The 20,169-nt window shown below is 53.0% G+C and overlaps 1 protein-coding gene across 1 annotated transcript; it reads right to left on the minus strand.

Moving 5' to 3' along the window:
- Positions 1-934: 934 nt before the first annotated feature.
- On the minus strand, positions 935-19,965 carry MAP1A (microtubule associated protein 1A). Its single transcript, XM_087821851.1, has 7 exons — positions 19,728-19,965; positions 18,665-18,766; positions 10,494-10,576; positions 10,070-10,210; positions 1,850-9,860; positions 1,492-1,712; positions 935-1,294 (listed from the first exon to the last, which is right to left on the minus strand). Exons 1-7 carry the CDS (start codon positions 19,963-19,965, stop codon positions 1,139-1,141), a joined length of 8,952 nt encoding a protein of 2,983 aa, XP_087677977.1. The 3' UTR covers positions 935-1,138.
- Positions 19,966-20,169: the final 204 nt, after the last annotated feature.

Here is a 20,169-nt window from a genome sequence, read left to right on the forward strand (position 1 = left end):
TTCATCTCACTCAGTAGGAGTTAAGCTTTTTAGCTAAGCTCCCTCTTCCTATCTTTCCTCCCTCTCCTTTCCCCCAAGTCCTCTGGCATGGCCTCCACCTCCTAGATCCTCTCTAAGAGTTTGGGGCTGGAAAGGCAGCCAGGGTTCCCATTTCAGCTGCAGGATGGCATAGTGGAATGTTGGAGTCACACATTGCTGGGGTGTCAAATGTTGGGATGTCAGGCAGTGGCTTATTTTTAACCCATTACACACCAGGCCACAGTAGATGACCACATGCAGAGAAGCCAAGCAGGGGATGAGAAGGGATGGGGATAATTGGAATGGGTAGGTGAAAACTTCAAAAGGTCAGGGAGCTTGGAAAATTCTGGGTTCGGGGCTGGGCTCTCCTTGCCCCTTTGTGCTGCCCAGTAGGCCTGGTCTGGGCACAGCTCTGGGATGTGAATGGTATGAAGCAGGGACTGGGAGAATAAGCTCCTTTCTTCTCTCACCAGTCTGTTGGTCAGAAGAGCTTCAAGTTTTGGGTTGAGACATTGATACAGAGGGAAGCAGTGGGACAGTGTAGCAGCGGTGCACCCCTAGGCCCCCGCTGGAACCCACACCCTGGTGGGTTAAGGGGATGGGAGGTGAAGGGTGCAGCTCTGGGCACCTCACTGACAGTATCCTGCCCCAGGTCACATAGTTACTATTGGAAATTCTTCCTTGGGATGCTAAATAAATAGATTGCAATAAAGTGGTCCCTGGGGTTTCAGATATGATCTCCTTCTATGAGGGAGGAGGTTGCGCTCTGAAACACATCCTCACTCCCCCCCCCACCCCCACCCCCCCACAATACCAGCATTTGGCAGTGCTAGGAGAGGGTGTCACTCCAGAGTTCTCAGGCATCAGATGACCTCCTATCCTAATTTTGTACCCTCCCCCTTTCCTATCTGTTACCTCTGCTTTTGCGACTCCTTTCAAGTATGGATGAGGGAAAGGGACAACCCCTATCATTTAGCCCAATCCAAGTCCCCACAAGACATCCTGCCCCCCACCCTCTCCTTCCCCAGCTCCCATGTCCCCCAACCCCAAAGGACTTAGCAGTAGCCATTCTCTAAAGGAGCTGGGGGAGCAGATCCTTGGGAAAGGAAGAGTGGTTCTTTCAGAACTCAATCTTGCAGGCTGGGAAGGACTCATCCTGCATGACCACGGTGCTGCTGCTAGCCAGGACCAGGACATTCAGTTGTTGCTGCTGCTCATGAGTCTGCTGGTACCACTCACGAGTTACCTCTGTGTCATGAGTAGGGATCAAAGTCACCTAGGAGGGAGATAAGACATGCTGGATGTGAGAATGTGACGGGAATGTATGTGAGGGGGGTGGGACACCTGATGGTCCAGGAAGTAGTCCCACTGCCCATAGAAAAGACTCAGTCCTTTTATGAATAGACTGTGTTCCACTATTGCCTCTGAGTAAGCTTTGACCATACTACCTCCTTGGCATCCCTTGCCACTCACCTGAAGATTCTCCCCCCATTGGGCCTTGCCCTCCAGCAGGGCATCCAGCACAGCCCGGCTCGGCTCGCCATTGGCAGGGTCATTCCCACTGACCACATAGTAGGATGCACGCACTCGTCGGAAGAAGTCAAGGTCAGCAGTCTTGCCACTGCAATGATTCGGGATATAGGCAAGATCCACATATACAGGGGGGCCAGAGCCGCCCTTGGAACCCAAGGCCACTGTAGAAACAAGTCAGGACTCATTGTAGAGGGAAAGTAGACTGCTTTTGGCAACCTTTTCCCTCCTTCCCTTCCCCCCATTCCTGCCACACCCAGTTCCAGTCCACAATCTCTCCTACTTTTCACATCATACTTACTTGGTCCTGCCTTGAGTCCGCTGACTAGGCCTTTGGACATGGGGCTGTGTCCATCCTTTTCCTCTGCTGGGGTGACCTGGCTTGCAGTGCTGCGTGGCCGGGGCGGGACCCGGGATGCTCGATCTGCAGGTCCTTTACCAGGGGTGGGTGAGCGTTTTCCCCGAAGATCCAGCCGCCGGGCAGGAGATGCTGGTTTAGCCCGGCCTGGGGCCCTGCGCCCTACTCTCCCCTGTGCCTTCTCCTTTTCCCGTAGCCTCTCTACCCTTCCAGACTCTGTGCTGAGCCCCTCAGGATCAGCCATGCACACATCAGGGCGGGGAGGGCATGGGCGGGGGTCTGGCTGGGGGAGAGGAGGTGGGTCATGGCCAGGCCTCGGATGGTGAGTTCCACTGACCCCCCCAGCTTTGTCCACAGGCAGGAAGTCCCCATCTTCATCTGAGTCGAGGGCTGCCTCAGCTGTGATGGATGGACACTCCTCAGTTTCTGGTGGAACATCAGAATCTGACTGTGAGGAGCCTGAGTCGCTAGCTGACGTTGGGGGTGTCTCATCTGCCACAGGATATGGCCCCCCTGTGGCCCCAGGGCCCGCTGCCCTGCGCCTACCCCCTCTCCCTACCAGCTGAGCTTCCTCAGTTGAGAGGTCACTGTCATTTGTGGATTGGGGCAGAGGTGGGTTCAGGAAGGATGGTGAGAGCTCCCCGCAGTGAGACCGGGGCTCAGAGGCACATCCCTGGGGCCCAGCCTCCATCTTAGGGGAGCCACTTCTAGATGGGCCGCCAGAGTTCCCTCCAGGACACAGTGGCTGCTCAGGGGAGAGCAGAGTGTCAGGCCGGGAGCTCCTCTCGGCTCCCTCAGGCCAGGCCCCACGTTCCCAGGCAGGGCAGCCCTCAGCCCCTTTTTTCTCTGCCTTCACTGGGGCAAGGCCTGGGGGTTTGGGGCTGGTTTCAGTTGGACCATTGGTGGCACAATCCCCAGAGGGACCCTGGAAGGAGCTTGGCTTCTTGGTGGCTGCCACTGAGCATTCCAGGCGGCAGGGCAGGGTGCCATCAAGCATGTCTCCAGGCAAGCTTGGAGCTGGAGCTGGAGCTGGAGCTGGAGCTGGAGCTGGAGCTGGAGCTGGAGCTGGAGCTGGAGCTGGGGCCAAGTCCAGTGAAGCTGGAGGTGCTGGGCTCAAAGGAGTAAGGTCCCAAATGCTGTGGGCAGTTGCTTCCATTCCTGGGATCAGCTCTACAGACTCCTGTTCTGCAGCCTCCAGACCGGGAGGGAAGCGCTCAGCCACACTTGAAATCACAGGTGTGGTAGCTTCAGAGGAGGAGCCTTCAGACAGGGCTGGTGAGGCAGGTCGTGGCAGACTAGAGAGGAGAGGGGCCCCAGGAGAGCTGGGTGATGGGAGCTGGGGCAGTGAGGAGTCCAGGCTGGGGGCCTTGGTCACTTCTAAGTACTCATCATGCCGGGCTCTGGTGGGGGGCCCTGGAGCCAGTGCCAGAGCTCGGTCTCCAGAGAAGGCAAGGGAGCCACAGGGTGCCGAGCGGGGTTCAGCTGGAGAGGGCAGCTGTGGAGGAGCTGGCTGCAATGAGGAGAAACCAAAGGCTGAAGCAGGGAAGTCCAGGCTGGGTGGGGCAGAACCCAGGCGTGAGTCCGAGGAAGGACCAGTACGTGTCTCACTTTCAGGCCACAGTTTAGGGAGCCCGGCAGGGATGGGGTGAGGGGGACTTGGGGACTGGGCCTCTTTCTCTGGCTGCTCCAGAGCCCCCTTTTCTAGCTCTGAGTCACTAGTGCTATCATCCCAGTGACTCTGGCCTGATTCCTTGGGGGATGGGGTTTTCCTATCTGGTCTACAGCTCAGGATGTTACCATTAAGATGGGGGCTTGGGCCTTTACTCAAGGGGATAGGAGCACGGGGAGGTATTGCAGGGGGAGTGAGGCTGGGCTCCACACTTAGCCCTGGATCAGGCTCCTGCCTAGGTGGTAAGGTGGGTCCCGCCAGAGCTGCATAGCTGAAGGATGGAGTGTCGAATTGGAGGCTCTTGGGTGAGACAGGAGACGAAAGCTCCTTCTCTGCAGATGTGTTTCGGCCAGCAGCCTCCTCCTTGGTTGAGATGTGTGGGGGCCAATCCCCGGCTGCTCCAAGAGGAGGTTCCCTAGTGGGGCACGCAGGGCCAAGCCCAGTAAGCATCATCTGCTCATAGATGTCCGCGTACTGGAAGCTTCTCTCATCAGGATAGGGTGTGGGCTCTCTCTGCTCTGGCTCAGTCTGCTCAGGCTCCTTGGTAGCATGGCTCTTGCTGGCCTCTGGGACCTTTGAGCTGCAGGGGCTGCTGTCAGGAGCCCCAGCCTGACCTTCTTCTTCCCTTTTCCCTTCAGCCTTGAGGTAGTCCTTCCCAAGGGGGGAGTATGGCCCACCTTCCAACTCAGCTGCCCCCTCCTGCACTGCAGCCACCACACTGTCATACTCGGCTGTGTCCCAAGAGAAGGGCGCAGGAGTGTGTGGTGCAGGGGCAGGGGTTGGGGGAGCTGGAGCTGGGGAGAGAGGTGCAGGGGGCAGGGGTCTGTCCTTGGGCACCCACGGTGGGATCTCAGCCAGCCATGAGGGGGTGGTGGGTTCATTCCTCACGGATGGCATGGTCTTAGGCTCTGGGACAGGGCTCTCTCGTCCTGGGGCTGGAGGAACCCTATGTCCAACCATCTCAGGTGGGGAAGCTGGAGGAGAGATGATCTCAAAAGGAGAGCGGATAAGCTTATCTTCTTCCTCTGGTGGCAGCCCAACTGGGGACTCAGCAAGCCACCGTTCTACCTCCAGATCTTTTTGCGATGAGGGCTCCTGGAAACCCTTGAAGTCTGAGGCCCAGGGACTCTGGGGCATGTGCTCCAAGGGGGGCACTTCTTGCTCATCATCTGGCCCCTCGTCGAGGAAGGTGCTCTCCCGCTCCTCCGTGTACCGTGGCTGGGCCCCCTGGCCATCCAACTCATGAGGGAACCAGACCTTCCGCTCACAGCTCAGTTCTCTCCAGTATGTGTCCCGCTCCAGGTGTGCATCCTCTCTGCCCCTCCAGTACCTGTCCTCCTGCTCAGAAGATGTGTCCTCCCATGCCCGGGCAGGCTCTTTCTGATCTCCAGTCAGCTTCCTTCCGGTTGGAGATGTTTCTCGCCACTCCTGGACGACATCCTGCTCCTTCCAGTATTTCTTTTCCTGCTCTTGGACGTTGTCCTGCACTGGGCTCTCTTCTAGTCCCAGAGCTTTGGTCTTTTCCAGAAGAGCTTCTTCCTTCTGTTCCACAGCCTCAACTTTTTCTGAAGATTTCCCCTCTAGGATCTTCTCCTTTGGTTTCATGGTTTTCTCCTGCACTGGGCTCTCCTGCTCCTGAGGTTTGTCCTTCTCTTCCAGAGCCTTATCTTTCTGTTTAAGAGCAGTATTGTTCTGTTCCAGGGCTTCATCTTTCTGTCCTAAGGCCCAGTATTTTTGTTCTAAGGCCTGATCCTTCTTTTCTAAGGACCTGCCCTTCAGTTCAGAGACGTTGTCCTCTGGAACCTTGTCTTTTGGTTCTAAGTCTCTGTCTTTATGTTCTAAGTCTTTGTCTTTTGGTTCCAGGGCCTTGTCTTTCTTTTCCAGGACTGTGTCCCTTTGTCCTAAGCCTCTGACTTTTTGTTCTAAAGCCTTATCCTGCTGTTCTATAGCCTTGTTCTTTTCTTCCAGAGCCTCAACTTTCTGATCGATGGCTGTATCCTTCTGCTCCAGAGTTTTGTCCTTCTGCTGTAGGCCTTCATCCTTTGGCTTAGGTCCCTTGTCCTCCTGCTCTGAGGTTCTGTCTTTCAACTCTGGAACTTTACCTTCCCATTTCATGGCAATGTCTTCCATGGCAAGGCTTGGCAAAGACTCAGGACTCTTGGTGAGGGAGCTGTCAGGTGTTAGAATGTGTTCACCAGGGCTTGTGATCACTTCAGGTGAGTGCTTCCCATTTCCCAACAGTGTCGAGTGAGAGAAGGAGCTAGGAGGTACTTTTCCATCAGGGCTCTCATCTGAGATGTCTGTCTGTGCAGAGCATCCAGTGTTCCCATCTGTGGGAGGAGACACTGTGGCTGCACGGGGTTCTGGAATAGACACAGGGTCCAGGTGCTGAGAGGTGTCCTCAGCCTGCATCAGAGGCCCTTTTTCTTCCTTTCCAAGGCTTAGTTCCCCAAACTGGAGGGTACCAAGACTTTCTGGAGACAGCTGCTTAGAAGAGATATCCAGAGAGGTCTCCTTGCTTGGACTCTCTTCTGAAAAAGAAAGTGACTGGGTGTCTTCTGGAGATACCTGTGGCCAAAGGTCTTTGTGTAGGTGCTGCTCTGTCAGGCCATAGGGAGACCTGGGGATGGCTTCCTGGTTGGCAATGTCTGGGGAGACCACGCTGAGGACAGAGAGGGACTCTGCATCATCAGGAGAGAGGCTTTGATCAGGAAATTGGAGCACCTCATCTTTCTGAGGTTTGCCAGGTTCTTGGAGTGATGTCCTCAAATCTCTCAGAAGGGCTTCTGTTCCCAGAATTGTTCCTGTGGGCTCTCTTGCCTCCATAGTCTCAAAGACTATTGCTTTATCTTGTTCTGGCAACAGTTGGATGGTGTAGCCTGTATGTTCCCCAACAATGCTGATGGCTGCTTCCTGGGCCTGGGGGCTCCTGGGAGGAGGCACCTTTTCCCTCTCCTCTAGTGTGTCCTCTTCAGGCCCTGGCTTGACTGTCTCCTCTGCAGCATCTTCCTTCCCCACACCTGGTGTGTGCCTAGCATCTCCCCAGGAGCCTGCTTCCTGAAAGTCCTGGGGCTCAGACTTTTCTTCCACTGGTGACTGATGAAAGGGTGTGTGGGTAGCACTGGGTGGGCCAGATGGTGGAGGAGAGGCCATCTTCACTGTGCTGTCATCTGGGCTGAGGCAGCGCTCCTCCAATTCTCCGAGGGCTGGTTCCCCTGGAGATAGGGTATGCCCGGAAGCACCAAACATTGGGGCTCCATATTGACTATGAAGTTTCTCAGATATCTGTACATTTGTGCTCTCCTCTTCCTTTTCCACAGCTCTTTCTCCAGGCAAGCCCCTCCCTACAATCTCTCCTTTCTTCTCTGACTCTCCAGTCACAGAGAAATCCTCACAAGGTGGGGATTTAAAGCCCTTGTCTTCTTCCAGTGAGGAGGTGGGTGAGATGGTACCAGCCGATGGCACATAGTCCAAGCCCTGAGTGGCTTCTGTGCGGGAGGACGGGATGCTTGTGACTGTGTCAAGCAGCAGGGAACTCTTGCCTGTCTCCTCTGTCTGGGGAGCTGTGAGTGAAGCCACAGACTGGTCCTCAGCCACAGATGTTGCAAAGGAAGAAAGCTTGTCACACTCAGTGATTGAGGTAGCTGAGGACACATGCTCCTCTTCAGCCAAAGGGGCAGCCACCATGTTGGGGGGGTAGGTGAGTTCAGTCTCTGGTGCTCCAAAGCCTTTGCTTGAGGTGACAGGAACAACACTGTCTGCAGGCTGACTAGCTTCAAAGGGGCCAGGATCTTCAGGCCCAGGGAGGTCATATGCACTTGTAGGAAATCTAGGTGGAGCTGGGCGCTCCTCTGGCTCATCATGGATCTCCTCATCTGAGATGGTCTGCTCTGTCTCTGAGTAACCAGGGATTGTCTCATCCTGGATGTAAGAGACATGCTCAGTGGCTCCTGCAGGTGTGGCCAGGCTGCTTAGGAATGATGAGGTCTCCTTCTCAGGGGCCTTGCCCTGGAGTCCCAGTTCCCGTCCCCCAAGAGCCTCCCTGACCCTTGGAGTTACCTTCAAGGCTTCCTGCATATGTTTTTGGTAAAAACCCTCGGCCTTTGTTTCTTCCTCTTCCTCTTCCTCTTCCTCTGAAGGGTGCAACTCCTCCATTTCCTCTAGCTCCGCCTTCTCTATCACATCTTCCTTTACCTCAGGTTCACTGTCCTCTCTGGCTTCTGTTCTGTCAGGGAACCTCTCTGTTTCCTTCTGCTTTTTTTCCTCCCAGGTATCTTTCTCTTCCTGTGTTTCAGCCCCAGAGTTCAGGCCTCTATTCCTGCTGCCTTGTTCCTCAGGGATGTCTGGGACAATCTTTTTCTCCTTTATCACAGGCTTTTCTTGTTCCAGCCCTGGGACAGGGGGTGGTATCCCCTGGGCAGCTGTGCTTTGGAGTCCCTCCCCTGAAGTGTCTTCAGGGAGAGGTTTCTCTCCTAGTCCTATGTCCCTTTGTTCAGCCAGCAACCTCCTCTCCTCACGCTTCATCTCCTCAAAGTCCTGTGTGAGGTCCTCTGGTGAAGACAGGGCCAGCTCCCTGTGCCCACTGACTGTTGGAAGTGGTACAGCCCCCTTCTGGGCTGGGGGTGTCCGGGGCTCAGAAGACAGCTCCTTCTCCCCACGGGCAGCCCGGCTCTTGTCCATCTTGACTCTACCAGGGGCCTTGGCTTTGTAGAGGGTCTTACGTACCTCAGGGGTAAAGGGCTTCAGGTCTGGCTTGGAAATCTTCTTGACCTCAGGTTTAGCATCTTTCCTCTTTTCCTCCTTCCTGGCATCCTTCTTCTCCTCCTTCCTCCCTTCATCTTTCTTGAGCTCCTTTCTCTCCTTCTTGATCTCCTTTTTCTCTTTGTCTTTTTTCTCTTCCAACTTTGATATCTTTTCTTTCAGGTGCTTCTTCCCCACCTTGTCTTTGATCAGCTTTCGCTTCTCTGCCTTTAATGCCTCGCTCGACTCTGTCCTCACCCTTTCAGGCTTGGCAGGCTTCTCTGGGGGCTTCTCATACAATTCCCTTACCTTCTTCTCTGTCTTGGCTAACTCCTTGACCAGTTCTGAGCGGGCCTCCTTGGCTCCCTCTTCGGCCACTTCCTCGCGTTTGGCCAGCTTGCTCATGGTTGTCTTAGTAGTGGCCTTGAGGCTCTCCTTGCTGTCAGCCCGCTGTTTTATTTTGCTGGGTTTGAGGTTGGTAGGCACAGCCCCAGCAGCCAGGTCTTTTTGTGTGGCCACAGGGTAGCGCAGGAAGTCCAGGTGCCGAAGCTTTTCCAGGCCCTCCAAGATCTTGTTCTGGGGAGCATTTCCTGGAAAAAGCACACGCACTATCTTCTCAGTGGGGTTGGCTGGCAGCCAGACCACCAGAGCAGTGATAGAGGTCAGGTAGGGCACTGAGATCTCAGCCTCCTTTCCATTAGCCAGCACAATGCCTGTCTTAGCTTTGCTATTGCCTGCCCACTTCTGCATGAGGAACTGCATCTCCTTGCTGTCCTTGACAGGGTTGAGGACGTACATGTCCAGCCGGCCCACACCCATCTTGTGAAAGAGGGTCAGAGGCTCAATGGTGTTGCTGACTACACGGTACAGAGGCTCAGCCTGGATGCCCAGGCGGTTTAGGTGCTGCAGAGTGAGACAGGCCTCCTCAATGCTGCGCTTGGCTTTCCGGGAGGCATCAGGCAGCCGCAGCTTATCAGGCACATTGAAGAAGACAACTCCAAGCTCAGGGGAAATGAGGTTCTTCACCCAGTCGCTGTAGCTGCTGGAGCCCTGGGACTGCTCCTCCTCCAGTTCTGCCACTTTGCGCTGCAGGAGTCCATTGATGCCTGGCAGGTTGTCTGCCCCAATGTGTGTGAGCAGCACCGAGTCAATGCGGTCCAGGTGCCGCACCAGCTTCCAGAAGCAAGACTTGCGATCAGAACCACCATCCACTAGGATATTGAAACCATTAACTGCAAAAAGGGCAGAGTCCCCGCGGCCACCAGGGAAGATGTAGCAGCAAGGTTTAGAGAGCTTGAGGAAACCCCCTGAGGTAGGGGGCTCTAGCAGGTCAAAGGGGGATGGCACATCCACGGTCTCAGAAACATACTCGGAGAACTCAGCCACACCATCCATGGTGGGCAGCGTGGGCTCAGGGTTTAGCCGGAGATGCAGGGTCTCTTGATAACTGGATAGTCCCAGATGGCTCCAATCACCCTCCCCTAAGCAGGAAACGGTGAGGAAGGCCTGGATCCCAGGGTCTCTATTGCTGAGCAATTGGGCAATCTAGAGTAATGGGAGATAGAAGACTGATCAGGTCATTGCTGTTGTCTTAATCTGACTCAGATTCAGTCTGCTAATCTCCACCACTCTGCAAGGTAACCTACCTTTCTGCCAGGACTACTGATGGCCAATCAATATGAGATTTTCCCACCCCACAGCTCTAGTTTTATCCCATACTCTGTTCCTCCCAGACATGCAGACATGCAACTTACCTCTGGGTTGTGAAGAACCTGGACAAAGTTTTGATAGGAGTAGGTACCACTCTGTAGGATGAGATCTCCCCCTGGCTCTAAACTCTGCCCACTTAAGATCAGTAGTTTGTGAGCTGATGGGCTGCTAAGTAGATGGTGAACCTAGAATGGAAAGAGGAGAGTGGTCACAGATGTAGGAAACCCAGGGAAGGTCACTGAATGTTCCTGTTTCCCCTCAGTACTGCAAGGACATGCTCCCCACTGGTAGAGACCCACAACACCTCCAGAGTGGGGCTGGAGAATGTAAGGCAGCTTAGATGGCAGAAAAAGGATAGTTCAAAGCCAAGTCCAGGAATTCTTGGCCTTACAGCAGTAGCACTGGCAAGGGTGAGTTATAGCACTTTCAAACCAGGCCCTCATGGCAAGGCACAGGCCCTGGCCTTACCTCAGAGCTGATGCTGTCGGCACTGGGGTTTACCAGGATAATGGTCTCTAGGATCTCACTCTGGTGGCAGAGGGTCCTCTGGCCTGAGGGAGAGATGCAGGGATTTGTATTGAAGAGCATGGGTATAGATTAAAATACAGAGGCATTTTGCGGGGCTAGAGAGAAAAGAATGCACTATCAGAAGATGGGGCTTAAGAGAAAGAGAAGCCTGGTTAACCTTAGATCCTGTCACTTTGGATACTGCTGAGTAAGGCCAAGGGACTGGCTCCTCTAGTCCTTCCCTTTCAGGGTATCCGCCTCCCCTCTTCCACACAGTCTATCTTCTCCCTCCCTTCATCTGCCACACCCTCTGCCTGGAACTCCCGCCTCAGACAGCCCTGTTGACAAGAAGCTTTTGTCCCTCTAGAGCACCAAGCTCCTGGTGCTGCCTGGGGATGGGGGTGCTCAGCTGGAGGGAGGGCTCCTGGGACATGATCCTCACTCAGCTCTCTCTTCTCTAGCCTGAGCCTGCCTTGGCTTTCATGCCAGCAGGGTGCCTGGAAATAAGAAGATGGACACTTCTGTTCAGTGTCTTCCGACTCCCCATCCTCCTTTCCAGCTCCCATCTGAGGCCAGAATTCCCATTCCAAAAGACTGAAAGAAGTCTGCACTATGCAAACCCTTGGAGTTTTATAGATTCAAAGAGTAGAAACAGGACTCTAACTTTTTAAAAAAAATCTTCACCGGAGGATATTTTTTCCATTGTTTTTCAGAGAGAGAGGGAGGGAGGGAATGAGGGAGGGAGGGAGGGAGGGAGGGAGGGAGGGAGGGAGGGAGGGAGGGAGGGAGGGAAACATCACACATCAATTGGTTGCCTCCCGCACATACCCCACCAGAGTGGAAACTGAGCCTGCAACCAAGGTACATGCCCTTGACTGGAATCGAACCTGGGACCCTTCTGTCCATAGGCCAATGCTCTAACCACTGAGCAAATGGGCTAGAGCAGGACTCTAACTTCTTACTCTGTTCTCTGGTTCCTCAGATGCCAAGCCTGCCATCACAAACATATACCCAATCATGTTGTTGCCACCTCACCTTCACGTCCCCAGGCTCCAGAGAGGCCTGGTTCACTACCCTACAATCCATCCCTGTAAACAGTGTCTCCTCTCATCCTTGCCCCTCTCCTAAGGGCCTTCTGCCATGGAGAGGGGAGTTAGCAGTTCACAAATAAGAAACAAATAAGGAAGGAAAGACTGAGTGCTCCCCAGGCCATGGAGAAAGATAAGACGCCCTCAAATCCCCTATCTACTTTCATTCTCCAGGCTCACATGAGACACCAAGCAACGCAGCAAAGAAGTGGCAGGTTAGACAGAAGATGCCGAAGAAAGATGCTGCCATGCCCTGCTCCTGCCTTTGCCAATTACAGCACGCAGTGGAGTTACGTTATAAACAGAGAGGTGAACAGATGGCCTGGGGAGTGGGCTGTCTGGAGAATATTGGTGGGAGGGCTCATAATCTTCCACTAGACTCTTTTCTGTGACCCAGCTCTCTCCTCTTTCTGGGGCTCTGACAAGAGGAGCCTAGGGCCAGGGCCTTTGTTAAGTGAAAGATCCTTGGTAACAGGATCAGACAGATCTGGCAGCAAGGGGCTGCAGTTGCAGCAGCAGGGGAAGTTAACTATGGAGGGTGTCAGAAGATTAAATCCCATACAGGGTGGATGGGACCCAAGAGGAGTTCAAGGGTTCTCTTCTATTCACTCGGGAACTGAGGGAAGCTTTGAGGTCAGTTCAGAGGAAGACAGGGGCAGGGCTGGGGCAGGTGAGGGATATCATGGTTCAGGAAGCAGCTAGTCCTAGGCTAGCTCTAAGGAGCTTAGATTTAGAAGGGCAATTCCTACCCCCCCCCCCCCACACACACACACATACACACATTTGAGCTAGGAGGCTCAGAAAAAGAAATATCTGTGGTACGGACTGGTTTGCTTCCTATCTACCACTCCTGCTCCCACTCTAACGTTCCTTGCAGTCCCCTGTTTATAACCACTAGACTTCTCTGATCCCAGTTCTGGTCTTGGCAGCAAGCCCCTCTCCCTCACCCAAGTGCTCTCCCGTTCTGACTGGCAACTACAGGGTTTGCATCCTGGCCCCTCCTTTTCAGGCCTGGGAGAAAGCACTGTTTCTCTTTTGCTCCCCCAGCAATCCACCAAAGGGAATGGACTTGTTTTTCCTTTTTCTTTGGAGAGGACTTCTTGTGAGTCAGGGTCACTTCCCTTGGCCAGTGATGGGGTGGGGGTGGGCTGCGGGTGCTGAAGCTGAGCTGGCAGGAGGGCAGGTGTCTCTGCAGTGAGGCAGAGGGGAGGGGAGCCGCTCAGGCAGCTGCAGTTTGCCGCAGTGTGTGAGTGTGTGTGAGTGTGCGCGCTGAGCTCAGGCTTCAGCTCCGCCCCCACCCCCACCCCAGCATGACAAGTCATTTTCTTGGCTGCCTCTGCATGGGGAGCAGGGAGGGGGGGGGGGACGCAAAGCGGGAGAAGAAACTGGCTCCTCTGTTCAAGAGCCCCCATCTTGGGAAGAATAGCGGAGATGAGGTGGGGGTGGGGCTGAGACTGGGAACCAGTGGGGTTGACAGGACTGGGAATGCAAGGCAGCTGTTCGGGCGGGAGTGCTCTTAATCTCCAGAGTGGCCTCTCAATCTCCAGGGGGAGCCAGAAACGGGTAGGGGGTTTAGAGTCCCAATCTCAAACTAGTCGCAGGGAAAGGGGTGCGGGGAGCTCACTGCAAATAGGTCGGTCTGTGAAGAGGCGCGAGCCACGTCTTAATGACCCTTTCCTCCCTTCGTTTCCACAGTGTCCCCCACCTTCCCTTACTTGGCAAAAATTCGCTGCCCCGCTCACCCCCAACATAGGAGCAGCTGAGCAATCTAGCAGCTGACACCCAGATACACTCCCATTAGGTGCATTCCCATAACATCCGCTTTTCCCTCTGATTCTTCTGTCCCTGCCCAAAGGCACAGCCTCAAACTCTTCCAGCACCCAGGCTGCCAGACACATTCAGTGACACCACCCTCTACTGCTGCCCCTGCGCTGATGTCTCCCACCCCAGCCCAGCCCAGCCTGAGAGGTACACTGTCACTGTCGTGGCCTCATTGGCCTCTACCTGGTTCTGGGTCCAGGCTGGCCCCAAAGCCAGTAACATTCATCTTTCTCCGTTCCCTCACGCTGCCCACCCCGCTGGACCAGTTCCAGGCACATCAGATTAGGTATCAACTCCCTTCCCGTTACCCCCATCCCACCTTCCTAGCACAGCATCCCCCATTCCCTTTGCCAAGCCCTCCGATTCCGTTCTTACCCTGGATGTGGAAGGGAGCCCCTCGTGGAGGCTGAAGCTCCGGCCTTAGCCGGCAGCTTCAGGGAAGAGTCTGCAGCACTTGGGGTGGGAGTGGGGGGGGGGGGCGGGGGCGCTTGATGGCGAGGGCGGTGCCAGGGCGGGGAAGAGGGGCTGGTCCCTGACGAGGCACTGGAGACTTAACTGTTTCTTTGCCTTCACAATGTCAGTGCTCTGGTGCCTCTCCTGGGCTCTGGGGTTCTCAAGAGCTGTTTAGCAACTCAAAGAGCCAGTGTAATCTGCAATGGCCCACAGGACCCTTCTCCCTCAACCCTGCTTAGTCAAGAAATACTCTTTTAGCATCAGTCAAAAGACCAAAGCCCTGTGCTATAGCACATTGTGGGGGATAGAGGAGGTATGGGCCACCTGGGCCTCCCCCTTCTCTCAAGAACCATCTGCTGCCTCTCCCCTCAGACCCTGGGAGTGACCTTCAATCCCTGGAGGAACAGGAGACAAAGGGGCTAGGGGCCTGAAAGCATGGAGTAGGAGAGGGGGGCTGCTTGAGCTGAAGGCTGGGGACCAGAGTTGTGCTGAGCTCTGCCTGCAGCTTCTGAGCCACAGCTGCAGAAACCAGGGGAAGACAGAAATAAGTCTCATTTTAGGTTGGAGGGTAGTTTGAAATTCTGGAGTGGGCACGTGGTTCTAGACAACCTGGGGTGGGGCATAGGAACTCTGGGAGCATGCAATTCTGTACCAATGCAGCATACTGGTACTAGGATTTCTTGGGTCATTGGGTATGAAGAGGCAGGGTGCTTTCTGCTGGTCAGTGGAAGAGTTAACGGGGACTAAGGAGGATCACCAGCACCCTAGCCTAAGTAAGATTTCTCACTATAGGTCAATTATTAAATGAAACATAAAGTACTCACTCTTTGGATTTAAAAAAATCTTATAATGACTTTATGTTAGGTCCCTATTCTCTCCTTGTCTCTGCACTTTTCTATGTCTCTTTGATGTCTCTGTCTTATTCGGTCTTAATCCTTCTAATATTGGCTCTGTTTCCCTTAGTTTCTACCTCTGTCTCAGATTTAGTGACTTACTCTAGGATTCAAAGGGAGGATCTGGAGAGCTCTAGCACTCAGTTCCAACCAGGTGATGCTCATGCTCCCACAAAGTCCTTCCCTGCCCTCTTCCTTTCCATCAACCTTCCCCAGGCCTGGCAAACTCCTAAAGTCTTCCTCACATTGACATCCACCTACTCATACCCCAGCACCAGCCCCACCCTTGCCCCAGGCTGCCAAGAATTGCTTTTGAAGGTCAGAGAAGCCAAAATAGTCTCTGCTCTCAGCATCCCTCCATCCCCCCCCTAAACTTCCGCCAGAGTAGAGGAGGAGCTGAGTCACCAGTACTGGGGAGAGGGGAGGAAAGGGAGGGGAGGAATCCTTGCTCAGATCAGAGGATGCAAAGCAGCAACATGGTAACAGCCCCATTTGGATAGGGGAAGCCATCTGCAGAGATACAGAACACAAACCAGGCTGAGTCTGGAGCATTGCAAAAGGGAAACATCTCCCTTCTGCAACTTCATACTTATTTCCTCCCACCCCAGATGCTCTATCTCCTCTCGGCTTTCTAGAGCTCTCTGGGGTGGGCTAAGAGGGAAACTTAGACACTGGCTTGAGAACAAAATAACATTTCCCACCCCAGTGCAGAGCCCACCCTTATTCTTAGCTGCTACCCCCAAGGGCCACACCGTGGGCATAGTTCCAGCTCACAGTGGAGTTTTCCTTCAGCTCTCACCCTCTGAACAGCCACCTACCACAACCAACCCTTCTTCACCTGCTGTGTTCCTAGGTTCTGCTGAAATAGTGAGGTGCCTGAGCTCAGACACAAAGTGAGACCCAAAGTCCTGGATTTGACACCTGACTCTACCATTTTCCTAATTATGCAATTAAACAAGTCACTTAACCTCTCTGAAAGTTGCTTTCTGAACTATTAAGTGAGTATAATATCAGTACCATTCTCCAATAATGCTGTGAGGAGTGAATGGCATGAAAGATGAAAAGTGATTCATTCTTAGAATCCTAAACCTGCAATGCACAAATGCCACTGGAAATCTGTCTCCCTTTTGTAGAAGATTTATGAGAGGTCATCTAGGTGATCAGGGAAATCCTAAATCAGAATCTCAAACCAGACTATCTCTAGAGAGTACCCTTAGCTCCCAGGTAAACCCAGAACTGGAATTTCCTACACAAAAATGACTTCAAGTACTATTCATGTTCCTGCTTTTCCATTCTGCGTTTGTTCTATAATACTTTGAAGCTTCAGCTTTTTGCAGGGGTTAGAAAGGAAGGCTCTAAGTCACCATTGGAGACTGACTACCTGGTGCAAAACTCACTTAGAAAAGCCATTACCAGCAATGGAAACCCCAGTTGTAGAGGCCAATGAGCTGCTCTAATAATTCAGAACGGCTTTCATGTTTAAAGGTAACTGAACTAACACTTTCTGAGCACATCAGTGGTAATGGAGAGAGTCAGACAGAAGACCTCCAGACTGGCCATTCAGCCTGTGGGTGTTAAAGTCCTAGAATATCAATCATGAATCATAAATTATGAAGCCCTCTGCCCAATAGTAGAAGTATCAGAGTGTTATTATTTTTTTTTCCTTTCTTTTTTTTTTTTTTTTTTTCAGAGTGTTATTTAAGCTCAGTTTTCCACTGTCCTAATTGTTTCTGGTTTTTTTCTATAATACTTCGAAGCTTCAGCTTTTTGCAGGGGCTAGAAAGGAAGGCTCCAAGTCACCATTGGAGACTGACCACCTGGTGCAAAACTCACTTAGAAAATCCATTACCAGATTTTACCACTAGAAGGAGCTGCACCACTGACTCTCAATCAGTGCCTCTCCTTTTCCAAGTGTGTGCACTCTCCCTGTCATTGTAGGGTAAATTTTTGTCCTGTTTTTAAAGCATTTTGGCTGAGGGCTTAAGGAGACATGAGAGGGATAGTGTCCCAGCCTGCAGGTTGGCCAGAAAGAATTGTCATAAGGTACTAGCATATCCCTTTGAGCCCATCCTAGCAGCCACCCTTTGCCTGGGAGGCTGAAGGGAGGGGCAGTGTCTGCAGCTGCTCTAGGCTGACTGTTGTTTGTGGGGACAGCTGAAAGAGGAGCCAGCAGGGGTGGGGCTGTGGCTGTCTTGAGCCATGTGGGTTTTTTCCAGGAAATTCTGCACTATTCTCCAGGGACACAGACAGGCCATCAAATAAAATGTCCTGACCTAAAAAAATTCAGCAGGCTAAAGTAAGCCTTGATCTTGGGTGTATGGCCCTAAACCCCTTGAGGACACCATGGCATAACTCTTTGATTGAAAAGATCTAGTTGGTGTTTATATATCAGTGATTGTTTTTGAGAGGTCCCTGAGAGTAGCTATACATCTCCCTGTAAGCATCTTCTCAAGCATCCTTGCATCTTAATTTAAAGAATGGCTAAGTATTTTGGTTTAAGTTCTGTACATTCATACATCATTCCAGAAAGCAGCCTAATCTCAAGTCTCTGTGGCCTAAAGGACAAGGTTAGAGAATTCAATGTAAATTATTAACATTAGCAGTTACTCCCCAACTTCAATTCAGTCATTAATTTCATCTGCTATCATCCCCTTATCCAATCATGCACCAAAACTCCAAGTGGTAAAACTATTAATTTTCAATCATCAGTGCTAATGAAGGAAGCCAAGACATGCATAATTCTAACTAGAAGGCAGTCTCAAAACAGTGAGTGGCTAACTTCACAGGAAGCCAGTCACATCAAGAAGATGCCAGCCTCACATTTTTTAAATGGTGCACATATTCCTAGGATAATAAGCATTAGTCATGTTCACCTTGTCTTCTCTCTCCAGAAGCATCTCCGGAGGAATCAGTCATCGGGGGAATGACCAAAGATGTGGCAGTTAGCAGGAGGAGAAGGAAGAGAAGGGGACATGACTATCTACTATACTGAATAATTGAGAATCATCTATATAACATATGAATTTGGTCATTTGATGCAGTAACTGTGGAGCTGCATGGATTTTATATTGCATAAAGGCACTGGCGCATGGATTGGTGTGCCAACATTTACCAAAAACATGACCAGAATGTCCAGCACTTTTATAATGAGATGTAGGGCTTTCTGAAGTCTCCCCACAGATACTGTCATGGAATGATAGCTCCTAAAATATTATTTCCTCAAATACCTGAGCCATTTCTTCCACCCAGCAGAATGAGAAACTGCATCCTGTGAATTTTTATCTCAGAGTCAAACCTCAAAGCATGACTAGTTCTTGTAGCAGTAAATCCAGTAGACCCTGCTTCCACCCTGGATTTGATGGTGCTCATCAGCATTTTGTACCAGATTTCTACGCTGTTCTGGAGATATGTTGGCTGAGACAAAGGAGGAACCAGAAACCCAGAGAGAAGACTGTGCAGTCTGAGGGAAGTTCTAAGCAAGGATCTGGGAAGGCAAGTGGGGGATTCAAGGGTCTCTATAAAGGGAAGCAAGGAGGCTGGGGTACAAAGAAAGGAGAATTCAAAAAAGAGAGTGAATTTGTGATGGTTGGTCATTCATGAGAAGTACCTGGTTTCCTTAGTGCACGTCAACAGCTGTCCATAAACTACCCTCTTCTCTGGTAGAAATTACATTCTCCAGGCTGCTTCCACCACCATACCAAGTGTACTGGGTATGTGGGGATAGCTATGGAGCTTTACAACTTTCCCCTGAGGAATTCTTCCCTCCTCCCAGACCCAAGTCTCCCACAAGTCCAGTTCTGCCAGGGAGAGTGGACTTCTGCTCTTCAGTGAACAACTCTCACCCAAAAGAACTGAGACAAATGACACTGGTCCTAACCTTTGACCTCTGAAGAGAAGTGAGCTAGGTGCCGGGTAATGAAGAGCCTCAATTGTTGGTTCAAATCAAAGGATGATAAGTCAATGTTCCAGGAGAGAATCCCTGTGAGAGAAAAAGAAACAAAGAGGGCTCTAGGTAAGGTCTGAAGGGGTAGACTTCAGGGAGACTTCCAAACTCACAAGAGGGGTAAGGAGAGGGAGAGGATAAGGACAGCTGCTATGCTCAGCCTCACTGGTCTTTAGAAAGCTGGTTAGTGCCTGTCTATCTCCCATCCTGTGCCTTTCTTGGCCTTTGCTTGAGTCAGAGGGAGAGGGGCAGAGTTTAGGCTAAACTTGGTCATTAGTGAGTTTGCATGTAGAGTTGTCTAATTGTGATAGAAGTGACACCCAAGGGCCTATTCCCAGATACTGGGGGCTAACTTCCCTGTCCTTACAGCTAGGCAGGATTCTAGACTCTCCTTCGATGCCCCCCTCTTTGCCTCCACCCCTTGGAGGCTTCCTTCCACCCGCAGGTGGCTCCGCAGCACTGCGCCACTGGCTGGCAGCTGGGGAGGGAGGTGAGGACTGAGCAGCTTGTGGCCACAAAGGTCACTCTCTCAGGTTGGCCGCCCACACTGGGAGATTTGAGACTTGTCCACAGCGTTCAGAAAGCACCCTGTGCCTGGTCAGGGATCCTAAAGAAGAAACTAAGGTAGGGACATGGACTCTTCAGGGGAAGGTGAGGACTTCCAGGACATCTGGACCAAGACACTGCGGGAGAGAGGGTGTGGCCAGAGGGGCCCCAGGTGCTGCACAGAGCTCCTCGGCCTCGGGGAAACTGCGGAACGCCATGGGGAGTGCGGGAAGGATGGGGAAACGAGATGTTGGCAGGTGGGAGGACAAGGACGCGTGACGGGGAAGATGCAGGCGACAGGGGCTGATGATTCAGATGAACAGGACGCGCGGATTTCAGGAAGCGCACAGTAGGGATGGAGGATGCAGATGTACACTCTGGGAGGTAAATGCAGATGGCGGAGAAGGTCGGGATGGAGGATGTCCCGAGCTCAGCCAGGACAGCGGCTCACCTTGTTCAAGGTGGGCCCGCACGGCTCTCAGCTGACTCTCTGTACCGATATCGCCGATCACGATGAGCAGAGAGTGTTTCCGCAGGTCCCAGTGTGCCGCCGCCACCGTGGCTCTGGCCTCGCACCGCGGCTCCGCGGGGTTTCGAGACGGCGGTGAGCCAGGGCCTGGGAGCCACAGCCCGGGACTTGTCTCCATGGTAACGTCGCGAGGCCGCCAGGGCCCAGCCTCGGTCTCCATGGAAACTCCGTTTGAGTGCTAGGCCGGCACGGTCCGCCGCGGGGAGAGTGCGCGCGGTTCTTAAAGGCCGGCGGCAGAAGCCGCTCATTGGCTGCTGCTTGTCGGGAGGCGGAGCGCTGGCGCCGCAGGGGCCGGGCTGGGGCTGGGCAGCGACGGCTCTGCGGTTGCTCTCCGTCGGGGGCGGGGATCGGAAGGCGGCCGCCC

This window comes from Miniopterus natalensis, chromosome 1 (assembly GCF_054644295.1).
Source record: "Miniopterus natalensis isolate mMinNat1 chromosome 1, mMinNat1.hap1, whole genome shotgun sequence".
Classification (NCBI taxonomy): Eukaryota; Metazoa; Chordata; class Mammalia; order Chiroptera; family Miniopteridae; genus Miniopterus; species Miniopterus natalensis.

What these genes read in the sequence shown, in the direction of transcription:
- MAP1A (XM_087821851.1), bottom strand. Translation starts at nt 19,965, where the DNA reads ATGGAGACCGAGGCTGGGCCCTGGCGGCCTCGCGACGTTACCATGGAG. An exon ending in GCGGGCCCACCTTGAACAAG is followed by an intron (nt 18,767 to 19,727) that starts GTGAGCCGCTGT and finishes TTTCTCTCACAG; the next exon opens with GGATTCTCTCCTGGAACATT. An exon ending in CTTCTCTTCAGAGGTCAAAG is followed by an intron (nt 10,577 to 18,664) that starts GTTAGGACCAGT and finishes TCTCTCCCTCAG; the next exon opens with GCCAGAGGACCCTCTGCCAC.